This window comes from Ochotona curzoniae, unplaced genomic scaffold (genome assembly GCF_017591425.1).
Source record: "Ochotona curzoniae isolate NIBS_2020 unplaced genomic scaffold, NIBS_Ocur_1.0 contig_2469, whole genome shotgun sequence".
Classification (NCBI taxonomy): domain Eukaryota; kingdom Metazoa; phylum Chordata; class Mammalia; order Lagomorpha; family Ochotonidae; genus Ochotona; species Ochotona curzoniae.
In genome coordinates, this window is record NW_024465471.1 from 1,786,832 (window position 1) to 1,807,553 (window position 20,722).

At 40.0% G+C, this 20,722-nt stretch overlaps 1 protein-coding gene across 1 annotated transcript in view; it reads left to right on the top strand.

Annotated features, from left to right (window-relative positions):
- Positions 1-18,359, top strand: part of VAMP7 (vesicle associated membrane protein 7) — a 52,309-nt gene extending 33,950 nt beyond the window's left edge. Inside the window, exons 7-9 of the mRNA XM_040974676.1 lie at positions 2,465-2,532; positions 12,383-12,475; positions 16,509-18,359. Coding sequence (XP_040830610.1) covers positions 2,465-2,532; positions 12,383-12,475; positions 16,509-16,577 — 230 coding nt within the window. The 3' untranslated portion in view covers positions 16,578-18,359. The remainder of the gene's footprint in view (positions 1-2,464; positions 2,533-12,382; positions 12,476-16,508) is intronic.
- Positions 18,360-20,722: the final 2,363 nt, after the last annotated feature.

Genomic DNA, 20,722 nt, shown 5'->3' on the forward strand with positions numbered 1-20,722 from the left:
CACATTAATCCAGCTTTGGATTTAGTTTCCTCTTTTTTCCTATTTCATGAGATCAGAAGTTAGACTATTAATGTAAAATAATTTGTCTTAGGTAGCCATGACAAAATGTCATTGACTGGGTTGTTTGAGCAACAAAGTTTATTTTTTTCCGCAGGGCACCAGCATAGTCAAGTCATTATGGTTTGTAGATGACATCCACTCCCTATGTCTTCATATGTTCCATGAACATGAAGTGTCTTTCCTTTTGTCCCTTCAGTTTCTTTTAAGAAAGCTTTTGCAGTTTTCATTACAGAGATCTTCCACCTCACTTAATTTATTGTTACATTCCTTTTGTAGCTATGGAAAGTGAGGTTGCTTTCCAGATCTTTCAAACAATTCACTACCAATATATAATAACAACTGATTTTGTACATTGACTTTGTATCCTGCCACTTTGAATTTTTTTTTAACATTTATTAATTTTTATTGTAAAGTCAAATATATAGAGAGGAGGAGAGACAGAGAGGATGATCTTCCATCTGATGATTCACTCCCAAGTGGCTACAATAGCTAGAGCTGAGCCAGTCCAAAGCCAGGAGCCAGGAGCTTCCTCATATCTCCCACATGGGTGCAGTGTCCCAAGGTTTTGAGCCGTTCTCCACTGCTTTCCCACTCCACAAGCAGGGAGCTGGATGGGAAGTGGAGCTGCCGGGATATGAACCAGTACCCATATGGGATCTTGGCACATGCAAGGCAAGGACTTTAGCCACTAGGCTACCACATTGGACCCACTACTTGGATTATTTTGGTTATTCTAACATTTTTGCTGCCTGTTTTTCTACATAAAGATTTCTTGGAATGTAATCATTGCCCATACATTCAAACATTCACTCTGATAGAATTAAGTACTTGCAATGCAGACTGTGTAATTTGCAAAAACTAAATTTAGTGTCTGTCTCTTTACATGAAGAATGCTACTGTCTACTTCAGTTAATAAGGCTAAATGCAGAACCTTTTATTTTTACAAGTGTAAGTTTTTCTGTCATAAATATGAATTGCCAGGAGTAGTAACTGCCAGAGACCCATTCTGGCTGACTCGAGAGCTTGCAAAGGATGCGTGGATCAGTGAGAAGATAAGAAGGGGAGAGATGGGACGTGGACCATTACAGCATGATGCTCATAATGGACAACTCAGAAAAGTTGCCTTCTTTATTTAGACACAAATCATCACAAGCTTTTGCACAACATCCAATTGTTTCATTTTTACTTCATTATAAAAGAATGATTACAAAATCAATCCTAAAAAACATTATTGTTATTTTACTTCAGAGAAAGTATTTTCAGCAAGCTATTACTCATTCAAACCTGCTGTGACCTAGCTGAAGCCAGGAACTCCACGGTTTGTAGCACATGCAGTTACGTAGTGACAAGTGGTTTACTTACATCCAAAATCACTTTTCACTAAAACATAAGCTAACTACTATTATTTAAAATATCAAGAGTGCAGAATTAAAAGAGAAGCTCATAAATGAAAGGAATTTATAAAAGTATATATCATAGATTCTTTAGTAAATCTTATAATCAATCATGCATTAATTACCGCCACCTTCACCTAGTGTTGATTCAATTGTTTTTTGATCTTTTGTTAAAGGGCAGTGAAAGGGATCAGGGCAACTCAGCCATTCTACAAACAGAGGGCCTTTACAAGAAACTTCTTTTTATCTTTATAAACTATTTTGTTTCCCTAAATATAAGTGCCAATATAAGGTAGAAGTTTTAAGCCATTTTTGGGGAGAGTTCACAATATTTTGGTTCCCTTAGAAGATGCCCCATATACTTTCTGCTTTCCATGGTGAGAAACCAAAATGCATCATGTCATGTGTTGTAACAGTTCAAGGTGCATGGTAAACAAACTCTTTGTACCTCCATGATTGCCATCTGTTCCAAGATATTATCAAGCCATTTCTTAAGGAAAACTTTACTTGTATTAACACAAGCTTCAGGACAAAGGTGGGCACATAACAGGATGTTTGGAGACATTGTGGGCTCAATTGTACTATTGTATGATTTTAGCTGTGTGTCATTGCCTTACACCCCTAAATATGTTTTCATCATAACATGATTGATCAGTTTGAGGTGTTAATACCAGTTACAGGAATTATTTCACATTTGCAGAAAAACAACACCACCACCCTCAGGAGAATTCTGTGAAACATCAGATAGGTGATCAAGTGTCGATACAATGGGGTGAGGCAGCAATGAGGTGACCAGAGACATTCTGCCAGACCTTGCCATGCAGCCAGAAACTCCTCGTAGCCTAGCTAACTGAGGAATAGTGCTCATCACACACCCATGCCATCTGGCCCAACAACATGACTTCCCGCAAATAAATATGAAAAATTTTTTTAAGATTTTAATTAACACAAAGATAAAAGCAAGCAAGTTTGTAATATAAAACATTATCTTTTCTGTTTTTCCAACATAGATCTGGTAGCTCAACGAGGAGAAAGATTGGAATTATTAATAGACAAAACAGAAAATCTTGTGGACTCAGTAAGTATGGAATGTGATCTTTTTTTGTTCAGAATATGAAGCAAAGAAACTAAAAATGATGATTGACATAATAGTGAAATTCACAACTGTGAGGTTTTCTTTTTTTCCTTTCTTGTCACCAGTTTGTGATTATGTTACATTGTGATAATTAGGGCAACAGGGAAGAAAACATTAACGAGGCTTTGGCTTGAAAAACATACTATACAGGGATAATTTTCTAAAGCTTTTACTGATTCCTACATAATTTATTATCTCAGCTGAATATACCAGTCTTACCTGTAAAAAATTATAATGCATGAAGCGAATGTACAAACCAGTTTGGACTCAGGGTGAGCCTTGGAAACTGAACAATTAATTTAATTTACAGTAGTAGCTTGAAATTTCCTTGCATCACACAGGAGACAGGGATTGTAAAGACCCATAAGCTTTCAAGGAGACGTTGTAACTTTGTGAGCCAATTATGGTAGTTACATATATCTACATTTTCCCATGTGATATATATAGGAAGGTTTTGAAGAAGGAAAGATGGACGAAAGAAAGGAAGAGATCAACTACAATTTGGATGATTATAATTCCAAACTTAAATGTAGAATAGGAGAGAATCAAGATGGCAGAATAGGGTAAGGACACGTTAAAATAAATGAAGAAACATTACCCAGTGTGAAGCAAGAGAGGGCACATTCCAGGAAATAGGAGAGGACAGAACAATGGTAGAGAGGTACCTGGAGACTGACAGACACAGGAAAGCAGTGTGGTGTTGCAGTGACTGATACCCAAGCAGCATTCAGCAAGTGGTGATCTAAACTACACTAGCAACCTGAACTCCACCAGCAACAAGGTGGGAAGGGATGTTCACCGGGAGCTCAGGAGGTGAACCCAGACAAAGAACTGCTTGTCCTGCTGGTCTGTTAGATTTGACCAGGAGCAGGGGCTTAGAGGCAGGTCCCAGATGGGCAGTGCAAGAACAGGGTGAATTTCACAACCCAGTCTGTCCCCTAAAGCTGAATTGGGTGCCATTTTATGTAGAGAGGAAAAGGTTATGGTACAGGACTGAGCATGCACTGAGCTGGGAGTGAACTCATTTCTGGCTCAATGAACTGCAACAACGTGGCATCCTACAGGTTGCACCCAAGACAGGTATAGGTAGCACTCAGACCTGACGGCCAGCAGATCCAAAACTGCACAAGTGGCATATCAGGCACCATTTTGTACAGTGCAGCAAAGGCTTTAAGACTGCAGGGACAACAGTGAGCTGCACATGCACTGAGCTCGGCTAGAACTCACTGAGCTCAGGGCATTGCACTGGTCCCACAGGAAAATAGTACCAACTTTGGCATTGCACGAGCCAAAATACATCCATTAGGCCCTCAGACCTAACGGCCAACAGGTTGCTGCAAGATCAGCAACACCAACAACCTAGCTATATAGGACACCTGGTGTCTCTCTAATCCTAGGACCTGCTCAAACCAGAAGTGGGAGAAAGGTTGCACAGACAACAGTGCAGCCTCAGCATGGGATTACAGGAGGTGGAGAGTGGTGAGTCAGGAGCTGGGCCTATGGAGACCATGGTGGAAATCTAACATAAGAACCCAGACCTGGAACTTGCTGAAGGAAGTGGCACAAGTGACTGCAAGCAAAGAGCCATGTACCAACTGCAATAAGTAAAATCAAAGTGTAGACCTGTGGGTGACAGAGCTTGGAAACCAGACCAAAGGAAAAGACTGCTAACCAGAAGTACAATGACCAAGAGCAAAAGAAGAGACAAAGGCACAATGGATATTACTGAAGATTCTTCTGCAAAGGAGCAAAAGCCTTTGCCAACCTCAGAGTTCACTGAGGAAGACATCAAGAAAATGGGGGACACAGAATTCAAAACACCTGTTGTAAAGCTTCTTATCAACAACGAGAAGCACGTACTACAGGGGTTCAAGGAATTTAAGGAATATGTCACACAGGAAATGAATCAAATGAAAGCTGATCTATCAGAAATGAAGAATATAGTGGAGCAAACAAAGTACAGCGGAGAGTCTCCAAAATAGAATGAAGGAGGCAGAAGAAAGAATCTCAGACTTGGAAGATATTTGGAAGAATATTGGAAGATATTTGAAGAACATTCCGGTAAAATAAATATCCCAAAATCAATGGAAACTATATCTCAAAACTCATTCTCACTGAACTCTTCACTGACCCATAGATCATGTAGCAGCATCATTTTCTTGAATAAAATTCTTGCTTTTCTTTTTCATTTCTTCAGTGAAACATAAGTCATTCATTTAATTTCTTCTTTTTTTTTTTTGCTTCCTGTTGTTGATTTTGTTTTGTGGTTTTTCATTTAAGGGGATGTATAGTAACTGTGTGATGGAGACTATTATATCCAGATGTGAGGATACAATGCAGTATGCATCTCTACTTCCAGACAAAGATGAACTCCCAATGAAACTGCTTACTATAACTTGACAATAGGATGCTGGACTCTGCCATTGTCCATGCCCGCAATGATGGACATATGACTATTTATGAACAACTATACTAGTAATAATACAGGGGAACTCAGGGGGTGGCAGTGAGGACTTGGGGAGTGGAGAAGGAAAATCCCAGGGCCTATGGAACTGTATCATAAAATGATAATAATAATAATAATAAAGTAAAAAATAAATAAATAAAACCGAAAAATATAGAGTAGAAATTTACACCTTGAAATAGTTCAGTTATCAATCATGTTCACAGATGCAGCAAAATTATAATGGCTAAGTTGTGACCTCTAAAACCATGTTACCGGGCCCGGCGCGGTGGCGCAAGTGGTTAAAGGTCCTCGCCTTGCACGCCCAGGATCCCATATGGGCGCCGGTTCTAATCCCGGCAGCCCCGCTTCCCTTCCAGCTCCCTGCCTGTGGCCTGGGAAAGCAGTTGAGGACAGCCCAAAGCTTTGGGAACCTGCACCCGCGTGGGAGACCCGGAAGAGGCTCCTGGCTTCGGATCGGCATAGTATCGACCCGTTGCGCTCACTTGGGGAGTGAATCATCGGATGGAAGATCTTCCTCTCTGTCTCTCCTCTCTGTATATCCGCCTTTCCAATAACAAAATAATAAAAATAAATCTTTAAAAAAAAAATAAATATAAAAAAAAATAAAACCATGTTACCTAGATTTGAACCTCACTGCTACCATTTATTAGTTCTGGGACCTTAAACAAGTTGCTTATTAAACTGATCTCTCTGTGCTTCAGTTTTCATCATCAAAATGGAGATGTACTTACTTCATAGCATTTTAAGAATTAAGTAAGATAATGCATACAGAGTACCTAACACAGAATCTGGCATCTACTAAGAAGTATTTAAGTATCTATTGTTAGTTTTAGTTTTATAGGTGCATTTATTAACAGCAGGGTTTTTTTCCCAAAACTTATTTCATTTATCTGAAAGGCAGGAGCAAGGGGTGGGAGGGTTTGGGAGAGAAATAGAGATATCTATAAGTTCACTTTCTTTTTTTAATTGTATTTTTGATGATGTTTACATAGTTGATTAGAGTGGGAAGGGTTGAGGATTAGGGTGGTGGGAAGGGTCGAGGATTATGGGAGAGTGGGTGAGACTATTGTTTACACATTTTCTCTTCCTGTATCTGGGGGAGTGGGGAGAGAAGGGGAGAAGCCTCACCCAGCAGCCTAACCGCCTCAATACCCAGGGGTGGGGAACAGCCACCAGATGTCATCCTGTGGTCCCTGATACGAAGCGTGTTCTGAGGGTTCTGCTCAAGTGATTTTGATAGTTCTAAAATGCTATTATTCTCGCAGATCCAAGCATGAGGAAATGCTTCCAAAGTTCGTTGGCTGAAGTAGTCTACCTCAGAGTCTCCATTCACCCAGAAATTTGCTGTCCAGCTTCGCTGGGATAGTTGACCAGTATGTTCTGCCCTCCTTCCTCTGCTTCCGCTATGCAAACCAGTGGGTGCTGCAGCCTAGCCCAACCCTGCTCACCACACACTCAGCCTTCACATACAGCCTGGGGAGCTGCAGCCCAGTCAGAACAACCACCAATAACCCTCAGTGTACCAGCCCCCAGCTCTGGTTCCTGTGCCTGCCAGCATGTGCAGTGGACTGGTCCAGTCTGTCTTGCATCCCATTGAGATCTCATAAACATCCCTGGGCATTGAAGCCTAACTCAACCCAACCAGTTTCATCCTCCAGCCCACACTCATGCCAGTGGGTGCCAGCACCTATCTAGCCATGCCCACCCCCAGCCCTGGTTCTCATGCTCACCATTGGGGAGTTGCAGCCCATCAGAGAGTGCCCACTGTTTCCTTTCTGAACCCACTCCCTGCTCCAGATCTTGCACTCTCTGGGTGGTTCTGCAGTCTAGCTACATAGGACTTGTCCCCAGTTCCAGCACTTGGCAGCTGTTGCTGATGCAAAGCCCACACCCACCTGCCCTTACACTGGCTCATACCTACACCAGTAAATACAATCAGTTAGTCCAACCTGGCTCACCCCCTAACCAAGTTCACATGCAAACCAACAGGTTCTGTAACCCTGCCCGGCCTGGTTTCAGCTTTCATGTTCACCAACAGGAGCAGTGGACCAATAGGGGAATTCCCACTGCTCCCCTCCCAGGCTTGCATGTGCTGGTGGGTGCTGCGGCCTAGTCTCACTTGGCTTGTCTCACCTCAGCATTTTCCGGCAGGTGCTATATCCTGACCCAGCCTAGTTGGCCCCTGTTCCAGCTTGTGTTTGTGGGTGCTGCTGCCCAAACCAGCCCAGCCTGCCCCCATTTCCAGCCTTAATGTGAACTGGCTGGTGCTGCGACTGATCTGGCCTCTCTGTACCACATCTTGGTTCTCACATATGCCAGTGGGTGCTTTGGAACTAGCCCAGCTTGGCCTGCCCCCAGGCACGACCCACGCACATGACAGCGGGTATTGTAACCTGTCCTGGCCTGGGCTGCTCCTTGCCTTGGTTCTTGCGCTAACCGGCACGAACTGCATCCTGACGAAGGATTTCCCCAAGCTCTTCTGTTGGGTCTACTTGCAGTGGCAGATCTCATGCACATTGGTAAGTCCTTGGCCAAGGCTGACTTAGTCCACCTCTTGTACTGGCAGGAACAGCGGCCTTCAACAGCAGGTGTTAAAAAGACTACAGACTACTGTTGAATTTTATATCAGTTTGTAAATAATTTTTTCATCAAAGCATAGGATAATTGGAAGAAGGGTGGTATCATACAGGAAGTCAAAACACCTGAGTTTAGATCTCACTTTGTGATGCATTCTTTACTAGAGAGAACAGGACAAAGAAGTATCCGATCTTAGATCTGCAGATCAGTTTCTTTGATACTGCCAGTCTGTAAGTATTCCTGAAGATTATCCCATTTATACTAGTCTGTACTTTTCAAAATAAAATCTTAATTGTGTGACTGTATGCCCTGTGATAACAAAAGTACAAAACGTACTAATGATACTTAATGGCAGAATAACATGCATACAGTAGGATGTTTCAAATATACTACTTTTAGATCTACAGCTGTTATTATTGATATAATGAATACCCATATAGTCACCACCCAGATCAAAACACAAAATATCTCCTACGTTCCAGAAGACATGGCACCTTGAGTTTATAGATGTAATCATGTTTCTAACTTTTATCACCATAGGTAATAGTTTCCCTATTAATTTTTCTAGAAACAGATTCATATGTACTTCTTTGTGTCTGTCCTCTTTCACTTACTGTTGTGTGTCTATAAGCTTTACCCATTTCATTGATTATTGAAATAATTTATTTTTTATTGCTTTCTATTGTTTCCCTGTATGAATCTACTTATTACAGTTTATTTATACATTCTCTGCTGTGGAACTTCATTTCTGGATTTTGTGTTGTATTCCATTTATTTGTCCACCTTTATACTAATACCACTCTGTTGATTACTGTGATTTCATAGAATTCTTTTTTTAAATTTTTACTTTTTTTTTATTATTATCATTTTATGATCCAGTCCCATTGGCCCTGGGATTTCCCCTATCCCCTCCCCAATTCCCTCGTCCCTCACTGAGTTCCCCCATATCATTACTATAGCACAGATCTTCATACACAGTCATATGTCCATCATTGCGGGCATGGACAATGGACAAAGTCCAGCATTCTGTTGTCAAGTTATAGTAAACAGTTTCATTGGGAGTCCATCTTTGTCCAGAAGCAGAGATGCACACTGTATTGTATCCTCACATCTGGATATGATAGTCTCCATTACACAGCTGCTATACGTCCCCTTAAACAAAAAGCCACAATACAACATCAATAACAGGAAGAAAAATAGAAATCCACAATGCCATGAAGAAAAACAACATGCTGCTAGACATGATAATCTGCTACACAGTCACCACACGTCCCCCCATATAAAAAGCCACAAAACAAAATCAATAAGAAGAAAAAAAAAAGAAACTAACAACGCTATGAAGTTAAATAACATGCAACTTAATAACCAATGTGTCGCTGAAGAAATGAAGAAGAAAATCAAGAACCTTATTGAAGAAAATGATGCTACTGTGTGATCTATGAATCAATGAATAATTTAATCAGAAGAAAGATTTGAAGAGATGAAACTAACAAAAAAATCAATCAGAATTCATGGGATGTAATTTCCACTGATCTTTATTAGTAAGATATGTCTCCTGTAAGCAACAAATAGATGAGTTTTGTTTTTAATCCAATCTACCAATCTATGCCATTTGATTGATGAGCTTAAGTCATTTACAGTCAGGGTTAATATGTGTGGATGGTAATTTGGTCCTGTCATTTTAGGAATGGGTTGTTCATTGGTTTAGTCTTTTGTTGTCATTTTACTGGGATGTTCTTCCCATTTGCCTTTGGTTTGGGGGTGCTATTCCTCTTCTCTGTCAAGAGAACATCTTGAAGTATCGTTTGTAGGGCAGGTTTGAAAGAGGTATATTTTAACTTTTCTTTACTGTGGAAGAATTTTATTTCATTTTCAAAGACAAAAGAAAGCTTTGTTGGATATGTTATCTTAGGCCGACAATTTTTTTCTTTTAGAATCTGGAATATGTCACTCCATTCTCTTCTTGCCTGTAGTTTCCTGTGAGAGGTCTCCTGTGAGTTTAATTGGTATTCCTTTATATGCTAATTGATTCTTTTTTAACATGCATATTTAAGGATCTTTTCCTTCAGTTCAATTGAAGAGAGCTTGATGATCATGTGTGGTGGTGAAGATCACTTTTGATCAAGCCTGTTGGGAGTTCTGTGTCCCTCCTGGATCTTGTTTCCCAATTCTTTCTCCATATTAGGGAAATTTTCCTTGATTATTTCATTAAATACATTTGCAAACTCAGCTTCTCTTACAATGGGGTATTTATTACCTCTTACATGTTAGGATGGATATTTTCAAAAGACAAAAGATAATAAGTGCTAGTGAGTATGTAGAAATAGTGGAAAATGCCAGACACAGACAAATACTACAGTAACTCCTTTATATATGGAAGCTTAAAATGTAAATGTAGGGCCTGGCACGGTGGCTTAGTGGCTAAAGTTCTCGCCTTGAACACGCCAGGATCCCATTTGGCCACTATTTTGTGTCCCAGCTGTTTCACTTCCCATCCAGCTCCCTGCTTGTGGCCTGGGAAAGCAGTGGAAGATTGCCCAAAGCCTTGGGACCCTGCACCCATGTGGGAGACCTGGAGGAGGTTCCTGGCTCCTGAGTTCGGATCTGCTCAGCTCCTGCCGTTGCGGTCACTTGGGGAATGAATCATCAAACAGATCTTCCTCTTTGCCTCTCTTCCTCTCTATATATCTGACTTTGCAATAAAAGTAAATAAATCTTTTTTTAAAATGTAAATGTGCAAGTATAGAAGCAAAAAGTAAAAAAAAATAAGTTGTTGCCAAGGGTCAGGAAATTTGGGTAAAGAAGCGATATTGATCAAAGTATACACACTTACACTTAAAGTTCTGCAGACCTAATGTATAGCATATAGCACAATGACTGTAGTTAATAATAATTATTCAGTAATTAAAATATGTTCTGAGAATTCACCACACAAATGAAAAGTAACTGTGTGGTGATGGATATGTTATTTAATGATAATCATTTCACAATGTATACATATATCAAAACATCACTTTGTATACCTTGAGTGTATAGTTTTCATTTTCAGTTATACCTCGAAGTAGAAAGAAAATTAAGTATAACAGGAACAAATAAAAATTTGAAATTTTGGAATGTTACTGAGAGATGAGAAATATGTGCCATTTTTTGTTATGATTGCCATGTATGGGATGGATCAATGTAAATATTCAAGTCATTTTTTGTTTTGGGATGTGTTCTCCTTTTGGTCCCTTGGTTATTGCTTCTTCTGTTTTTGCTATATTCACTCCCTCTGTAACTGTTAATAGCTGCTTAAATCAATATCAAGCACATATTTAAGTATCATTGATTATATAAGTGTGTCTCAGATTTGCCTGATAGTTTTTCCATTTATCTTACATTTTACATCATACATTTATTTTACATTTACACTTACATTAATTCACATCTTAACCATATTTTGTTACGTATTCTGAGGAAAATTTTTATTCTCACAACTGTCTAGTAATTTATGTACTGCATTCTATAATTTTTAATTAGGCCTCATTTTATTAACATATTGTCTCATTATCTAAATTTAGCTTTTTTTCATGTGCCATCACCTGTGACTTTAACTCAGTGCCATGATGTCTTGTGTCTGAAGGTGCTTGTTAGAAATGTTATTACTATTCTCTCCATTAAGGGCTGTTTACTTCTATTTCTTAGCTTTCTATTCTCATTTAGCTCCTGTTTGTCATATGTCCTAGTTAATATACATGTTTTATTCAGTGCATGCGTTTAGGGCTAGATGTAATTAATTTTGTTATTTAGAGTCTAGGCACTTGGACGTTGGGTTCCTGCCTGCGTTGAATATCTTATGTACTAAAGTGAAATCCAAGGGTTGGTGTGGAAAAGATGGGTGGAGTTGAATGTAGCATTAAAGGATACACACACACACACATGCATATATATATATGTTATATAGAGAAATGTATGTAACGTATATGGAGAAAATTCTGTTGACCATTAAGAGTATGGCTTGTATTTTCACAAAGTGAACATAGCTGTGGAACCAACGCCTATGTTAAGGACTAGAGCACAACTAACATCCCAGAAATCCTTTTCTGCCCTTTTCTATTTACTATAACCCTCTGCAGGTGAGCACAGTCCCAAATCCCCTGCATAGATAAATGTGGCATTTCTTTTATGTCAAAGGTCTTTTACTCAAAATTGTGTCTGTGGGATTGATCTCATTTAGATTATTGTCATTGGTACATTGCATTTTATCATGTTACTCTCACATAATCTATTTGTTGATAGGTCTTTGAGCAGTTTCCAGACTGAGGAATGCAGTTTTAAGTTTGGGCAGTCACACAAGTAAATGTTATCTTCCTGCAGAAAAAAAATAGATTTTTATGTCTCAAAATCATAGTATTATAATGAGAAAAACAGGTGAATGTGCTTGCAGCCAACTGGTGTAAAAGGAGCCTTTCTTAATGGAACTGTAAAGAGGAAAATGTTTTCCGCTAATGAAAAGTACCACCTTAAGTGCTCAATATCATGCACTTTGCTATAGTGGAGAAAACAAAACAAAACAAAAAGGAAAGTGTTTCCTTTGGGTAGGACTCTGTTTTGATGAGCTAATGATTATGAATGGCTAGTTTCTACTTATAAAGATGAGGGAAAGGAGTAAGAAGTATTGCTACTTAAGCAGAGTTTATTTTCAAGGTGTTACTATAAATTATTCATGCAATCACTGTCAGAGATTAAATAACTCATACTTTTTTCCAGTCTGTCACCTTCAAAACTACCAGCAGAAACCTTGCTCGAGCCATGTGTATGAAGAATCTCAAGCTTACTGTCATCATCATTGTTGTATCAATTGTAAGTTTTTGTGTTCTAGTGTGTGCTTCTGTTTTTCGTTTCTAAGAAGTTACAGACTTAGATTCTTTCTCAGTAATTAAGAGTCTTAAATGAGCTATGTATATCTTGCTGGTGAAACCTGTGACCAAGCACTTCCACTTGAAGTTACCATGAACTATTATCTCATGGTCAGCGTGTACTATAGAATGTTGAGTCATCACCTACAATGCCAGAATCCCTTATGGGCACTGGATCACATCCCAGCCAGTCCAGTTCTCATCCAGCTGCCAGCTAATCTGCATACTGGGAGGCAGCAGATGCTGGCTCAGGTGCTTGGGTTTCTGCCACCCATGTGAATTCCACCAGATAGAATTCTTGGCTCCTGGCTCCTGGCTTTGGCCTAGCCAGCCCTTCCTGTTGCAGCCATTTGGGGAGTGAACTAACCAACTGAAAATCTCTTTCTCTCTCCCTCCCTCCCACCTTCCTTGTCTTTATGTATTTTGAAGCAGTAAGTGCAATAATTAAAATATTTGTATATATTATGTCCACTTAAACCTTTCTTCTGCTGAGAATTTTTATATATAATAAAATATACAAACGTCACCTCATAGAAAGATATTTTTAATAAAATCCATTTAATTTGTAAAACGTTTTAATTAAATGTGTTTTCTCTGTTTTGAAAAGGTGCATTCACACATAGATGGGGAGGGAGAGACCTTTCATCCTCTGGTTCACTCTCCAGAACCTATAGGAGCCAAAGCTGAACGAGGCCAAAGCCAAGATCCTGGAATTCATTCCATATCTGCTGTGTTGGTGTCAGGGACCCAATTATTCTTCCATTAGCTGCTGCCCCCCCCCACGGAGTACCCATTAGTGGGGAACTGAGTCAGAAGCAGAACTGAGACTCAGATGCAGGGCTAACTTAACCACTGTTCAAAATATCTACTACATCTATGTCTAAGTTTTAATTATTTTTATTTATTCATTTGGTTTTTAAAGATTTACTTATTTTTATTACAAAATCAGATATACAGAGAGGAGGAGAGATAGAGAGGAAGATCTTCCATCCGATGATTCACTCCCCAAGTGGGTGCAACAGCTGCAGGATCCCAAAGCATTGGGCCATCCTCCACTGCTTTTCCAGGCCACAGGCAGGGAGCTGAATGGGAAGTGGAGCTGCCGGGATTAGAACCGGTACCCACATGGGATCCCTGCGCGTTCAAGGTGAGGACTTTAGCCACTAGGCCACACCATCGCGTCTTAATTATTTTTATTTGTTAATGTGAAAGATTTTCAGAGAAAGAGAGAGACAAATAGATCTTCCATTGAATGGCCACAATGGCTTGCAGTGGGCCAAGCTGAAACAAGCAGCAGGTCTCTGAAGTGTGTGGCATGGGCCCAAACATTTGGGTCATCTTCCATTGCTTTTTCCAGACCATTAACAGGGAGTTAATTGAAAGTGGAGCAACCAGGACTCAAACAAGCACATATATAGGATGCTGGGATTACAGGCCACGACTTTACCTGCTCTGCCACAATGCTAGCCCCAAGTTTTAATTTCAAAAATGGCAAATACTGATGTTTATCATTCACCTAGGCAAGAGTTCTTTGGAGACCTCATTAATTTTAAAGAGTATAATGAGGTTGTAAACTGAAAGTCTTAGAACTATTGCTAAAAGTGGTGGAGTGCTTTATCCTGGTGTAGTTCATGGCTAGGTAAAGCTGCTTCTCTCTCTGTTCACCAGTCACTTGCAGAAGCCCAAAATTACCTTCAAGGTCTGAACCACTTCTCTGCAACCTCTGGGTGAGGCTTGCCCACTTTCAACAGCTGAACCTATCTAACAAAAAACAAGCAATCATAGCTGCATAAATTTTGTAATGAAAATAGCTGCCATGAATGTGAGTGCTTTCTTGCTCAGGATCATCAGGTGACAAAGTCTAGACTGCTTAGTCTAACTTCTTATTCTTTGGTTTGGGAATTTAGATTAACAGCTGAACTGTAGTTAAACTTGAAATATATGTACAGATTACCTATCACATGCAGAGTACTGCTCTAAATGTGGTATTGACCTTCATAAAAAGTTGTTGTCATCAAACATGTGATACTTACGCTTAGCAAGTATCCCGTTTTAAGGCTATAACAAAGTCAGCTTTCTATCATTGGCAAACTTTCGTTTGGAGAATATAGGTATGTGTGAGTGTCTCTGTGTGATATGACATGAGTGCTTTAGCCTATTTATCAACAATCAGGATTTTCTGTAACACCCTACCCATTCCCCTGCAATATTTATGAGGAAGACAAAATACTTCCTAATTTAGGAGGGTTGGGGACATGTAACTCATGAATGCATTTTCCAAGCATATGAATAAGTAAATAGATCACTTTGATATCTCAAAGTTGTTATTTAAAGCAAAATAAAAGACTAATTTAATGTAGTAAACTTAATGTTTAAATATAATTTCAACATCATGAGCAACTGCCTAGTGTTTTTTAAAAATGTCTTAAATTTTTTTTAAAAATGTCTTAAAATTCTTACTATGCCCCATAGGATTGGCCTTATGGCATAATGGGTTAAGTTGCTACCTGCAATGTTGGCATCTCATAGGGTTCCAACTCAAGTCCAGGCTGCTTCATTTATGATCCTGCTTCCTGTTAATCCACCTGGAAAAGCAGAAGATGGCCCAAGTGCTTAGGGTGAAGTTGCTTATTTTGGCCTGCCTCAGCCCTGACCAGTTTGGCTCTTTGGGGAGTAAACGAGCAAATCAAAGAGCTCTTTGTCTCTCCCTCTTTCTGTATTTTTGCCTTTCAAATAAATAATATCTTTAAAAGAAAAAATTAAATTGTAATACTAGAATTAAAAATATAACACATCTGTAATAGAAGCATTTTTCAACTTGACATCATCTTGATTTGATAATCATAATTTTTATGCCATCTTAAGTTTGTAACAACATTGTTGCTCATAGTTTATATAATTTTTGTGTATTCTCATCCTAGTGAAAACCAAAATATATTTTTAAAATCCAAAAATATAGTTAACTATGGAATCAGGTTTCAAAAATTATGATGGTTACCAATGCATTAGTAAGAGCTGCTTTTAGCCCTGAATCTACCTAGCTAGTGGTGAGAATTGAGAACTCCACTGCTTTTTGTCCCATGGTGGAATTGAAGTAGGCACAAGTTATATCAGAAAGGAAATTTTTGATTTTATTTATTCCTTTGAAAACAATAGTGTGATGAGTTAGTACAGAAGTACTAATCTAGGACCTGGTGCAATGGCTCATCTGCTTAATCCTCCCCTTCCAAGCACCAGAATCCCATAAGGGCACTGTTCCACTTCCCATCCAGCTTCCTGGTTTTAGCCTGGGAAAGCAGTCCCAAAAAGGATGACCCAAAGCCTTGGGACCCTGCACATGTGTGAGAGACCTTGAAGAAGTTCCTGGCTTAAGATCAGCTCAGCTCCGGCCATTGCAGCCACTTGGGGAGTGTACCAACAGATGGAACTCTTTGTCTCTCCTTCTCTCTGCAAATCTGCCTTTCAAATAATAATAAATCTTTTTTTAAAATGCTACTCTAGGGCTCAGTGTGGTGGCCTAGTGGCTAAAGTCCTTGCCTTGAGCATGCCAGGATCCCATTTGGATGCCGGTTCTAATCCCGGAAGCTCCACTTCCCATCCAGCTCCCTGCTTGTGACCTGGAAAAGCAGTGGAGGACGGCCCAAAGCCTTGGGATCTTGCACCCATGTGGGAGATCCAGAAGAGCTCCTGGCTTCAGATCCGTGCAGCCCCGGCCATTGTGCTCACATTGGGAGTGAATCAATGGATGGAAGATCTTCTCTGTCTCTCCTTCTCTCTGTATATCTGACTTTGCAATAAAAATAAATCTTTAAAAAAAAAGTGCTACTCTAGTGGAATCAGCAATGCTTCTTAATACAGCATATATTTATATGTAAGCATATATATGTAATCATATGTATATATGTAAATATATATATATAAAATTTAGCAGTAGGTGATACATAAAAGAAAATAAACTTACCTTTTTCCTCTACCAGGTGTTCATCTACATCATTGTGTCAATGATCTGTGGTGGATTTACATGGCCACACTGTGGGAAGAAATAAGAAAGAATAAGTTACCACCAACCAAGGATGTGTGAGGACAAGAAGTTAAAAGCAATCCATGTGACTCAAACCTTTCACTGCTGACAGATGGTGTCTGCCAGTCTCTTCACTCTTTTCACTTAAAAAAAATCTTGTTCAATGCCTCCAGATCTGTATTTGTTCTAACAGCTGATTTATTCCAGTGAACTTCAGATTAAATCATTCATTGCAGCAGTAGCCTTAAAAAGGGCTTTTTTGTGCATTGCTTTTGTGAACTAGTGCCATCTACTTAAAGAAACATTTCTGTTTGTAATCGCACAAAACTGTCACCAAGACGGAAACCACCAGTCTTAGAGCTAATAGAGTTGTGGAGGAACATCATATGTGTACTCAGAAACAGTTAAGACACAGATAGTATTGCTAATAGCTGTATTGTGATGTTGGAGAATTTTAGGTGCTTCAAAACAATATAAATGGGGAATAGATGTTATTTGAGAATTCATAATCAAATTATTGGTGCTGCTTATTTCTAGGAGCCCAGACAGATAAAATTACATATTTTTATTTCGGTCAGATAAGTACTATTTTATTAGCCCTTTAGAGGCACAGAGAATTCTCCTTGTCCTTCTAGATTCTGTATTCACTTTCAGGAATAAAGTTCAGTGTGCTGATCACTCACAATACAGTAGATAGCTTGATATTCTCTACTTCTCTATTGCAATTGATGTGAGAGAATTATTGTTTAAGCATTGTTGACAGTTGTGCTATGTGTGTACATATATAAACATACATATGTGTGTGTGTGTATAAACTGCTGATATTTAGGGTAACTGTAATGTTAATTAAAGGGATGTTAGAGTGCAGAAGAAAATTTCTCTGATTCACCAAAGAAAAAGAAAGGAACCACAGTTGATATGCTAGCATTTGAGCAGTAAAAGAGGGATAGTGTGGAAAAATTTGTTCATTCTGAAAAAGCCCTAACTAAATATAGTCAGCAATCAGCTCCAGAGTTAGTGTTTGATTCCTGTTGCATAGTTTGAGCATCCTTCATTGCTTAATATTGTTTTTAATCTGCCTAACTTTTGGAGTTATTTTGGGAAATCTGAAAGAAACAGTATGATGTATATAAACAATAGACAGTTTAATATCCATTCTGCATTGTGAGAAAATTTGACCTTGATCATGCTGTTTAGCTTCTCTAGCATCTGTTACCTGGTATTTGGTGTGTAACTGAAAGGAAAACATATTTTATCAATAAGTGCCATTAAGTGGAAGTTACATTACAAGTTACTCTTCCCAATGAAAGAACCAGTAAATGTATGTAACTTAGTCGCCTGTTTAGCCTAGTCATGTACTTTGAATGTGTCCCATAATCTTGCTTGTGGTTCCTGTTCTTTTGACCTTTAAATTCATGCTTTCTTAATCATTTATTTCATATATTGCTTTACATCCACTACAAACTACTTTTCTTCTGGATCTTACATACTGCAAATATTGTGTCCCATCTTTATCAACACTAATGCCTTGTAACTCTTTATCAGCATTTTCCTTTTGTAAAGTATATTTGTCAAGAAAAACATTTGGCATTCCTAAGTAATAATTTCCAAATTTGTCTAATCAAAGGAAAAACAGTTTGTTTCCCTTTCTTATACACACCTGAACAAATTTGATGTTGATGTGCATGTTTTAAGGGTCAGCTACTTAACTGTTCCTTGGTTTATTTATGTATAATAATGCTTTTTAAAGCACATGTCTTATTGTAAATTATGCACAAAAACATTAATAAAACTTAAGAGTAATACAGTGAGTTTCTTGTTCTACAAATTCTTTTGACATTTTTACCACAGTATATACAACAAAAACATTTTGTTTATGTTGGAAACATATTAAGAAATGTTGTCTGGATCCTTTCAGTAAAGATTTATAACATAGACTGAGGTTGGGGTTCAGGTTCGGGTTCAGGTTCGGGTTCGGGTTAGAGGTACGGGTTAGGGTTTGGGGTTCAGGGATTGGGGTTAGGGTTAGGGGTTCGGGGTTGGGGTTACGGTTAGGGGTTCGTGGTTAGGGTTGGGGTTAGGGATAGGGGTTAGGGTTAGGGGTTGGGGTTGGGGTTAAGGTTACAGTTAGGGTTAGGGGTAGGGTTAGGGATTAGGGTTAGGGGTTAGGGTTAGGGGTAGGGGTAGGGTTAGGGGAGAAAGGGAGGCCTCAGAGAGACTTCCACCATCACTGGTCTCCAGTTGGTGCCTCAATCTCAGACCCTTGTTGTGTCCCATGTTCCTGGAGCAGCCGGCCATAACAGAGCAGCTTCCCGGTGGATGGGCTGCAGAGAGGGCTTCATGTATTTTTACATGTGGGGTGGAGTTTCAGAAGGCCGACTCCACTCGGCCTTCCTCTGCCTAGGTGGGTGGTGCCTGGGCATGGGGCTCATAAGCCAGGAGCAGGTGGATGGGTAAGTAGGCACCAGAGGTCACCAGCCATCTGGAATAGGAGGTCCCAGGTCCTAGCTGCTCTGAGAGCACCCTGGAACATGCAGTCCTGCTGCCCAGCAGGTATGACGGTGGCTGGGGAGCCACCAAGGCCTGCACAACAGAGGGCTTTCAGGGCCTGTGCTCCCTGCACAGGAGAGGGTGCGCAAAGCTGCCCTTTCTACCCCTAGCTAGCATTTGAGGGCTCAGGCATCCCTGTCATGTGCTTTTGAGGCAGGAATTTGGCCCCACAGCCTCCAGCCAGATGCTGCTGCCCTCTCGTTCACCAGGGAGTGCTTCACCCTCCTCCAGGGATCATCCTGGACTCAAGACTCTTTCTCCTGCAGGTCAGCTGTGCACCATCGGCCGCCACTGATGTGCCACCTGCCACAGGACACCCCAACAGCTGACGTCTGTTCTGCACAGAGGTCCTTCTCACCAGGACAGGTAGAGTAGCAACATGCCTGGATTCCTCATCTGTACCGGCCGCTCTCACAGCACGCAATGGCATATGTTGTGCAAACCAGGCAGGCAGGCAGGAACCTTCTCTGGTCTTAGTGAAGGAGCTGCTGAAGGAACCGTCAGGGGCTAGAGTCGGGTGGTGCGTAGTGGCGCAGGGTGTTGTCCCAGTGGGTCAAGCCTCAGCCTGCCAGGCAGATGGGCTGTATGGGTGCTGTTTCAAATCCTGGCTGCTTCCCCTGCGGTCCAGCTCCCTGCCGATCAACCTGGGAGAGTAGCAGAGGATGGTGCAGGTTGAAGGTTGAAGTGATTCTGGAAGTGAGCTTGGTGACAATGATAACTGATGTAGAAGGAGCCTCTGTGCTTGTGGCTTTGGCAGTAGCCATGGGAGTAATGGATGTGGTGAAAGTAGAGACAGTCACCATGATGGTGAAAGTTACAGTAAATCTGGCCATTAGAACAGGCGGACATCAGATTTTGTATCCATAAAAGGAGGAAGCTTTGGAAGCAGAAATCCTGACACTTTGAAAATAGCAACCAGTATTTTGCCAAACCATGAAATCAAGATGGTTATGGTAGTTCAAGCAGTAGCTGTGTCAGTCGCAGTTTTTAATGGCTGCCAGAAAATAATAGAAGTGGCAGGGAAGATACAGGTTGTAACAGATTTATGAACTCAGTTAAATCCAGTGGTGGTATAATACTCATATGTATAGCAAAGAAATCTTAAGTTCTGAATTTGTGATTAATATATAACAACTTATTTTAGTTTCTATTTTGGTGAAAGCATGTCAACAAAACCTTTAATGTAGTTTTATGTTTTCTGTATCATGCTATTGATGGTTAAATGTAATAATGTTATCATGGCACTGACTAAAGGTGTCTTTTGAAAAAAAAAAATTAGGACTAAGGTGGGATTATATGAAGAAATCACAGGACCTATTTAACAAGTCAGTAGTTTCATAGGACTACTATAACAAAATGCTTGTCAGGCATTCCTAATCAAAAATCTGAAATCCTGCTGAATCCAGAAATTTTTGATGTTGTGTCTTAATGTTTGGGTGAGAAGGTGAGAATGCCATCCTTTCTTTGGAACTCTCCTTACTGGTGCCCCCACCATCTTCATCATCCCATCTGTCACACTCAGTCCTGTGGCTTCTCTGAACTTTTGTTCCTTTGTGTGCTTCCCAACTCGCTGCATTTGTGTTTCCGCATCTGTCTTTCCTTTTGTCCTTCACTTTTGAG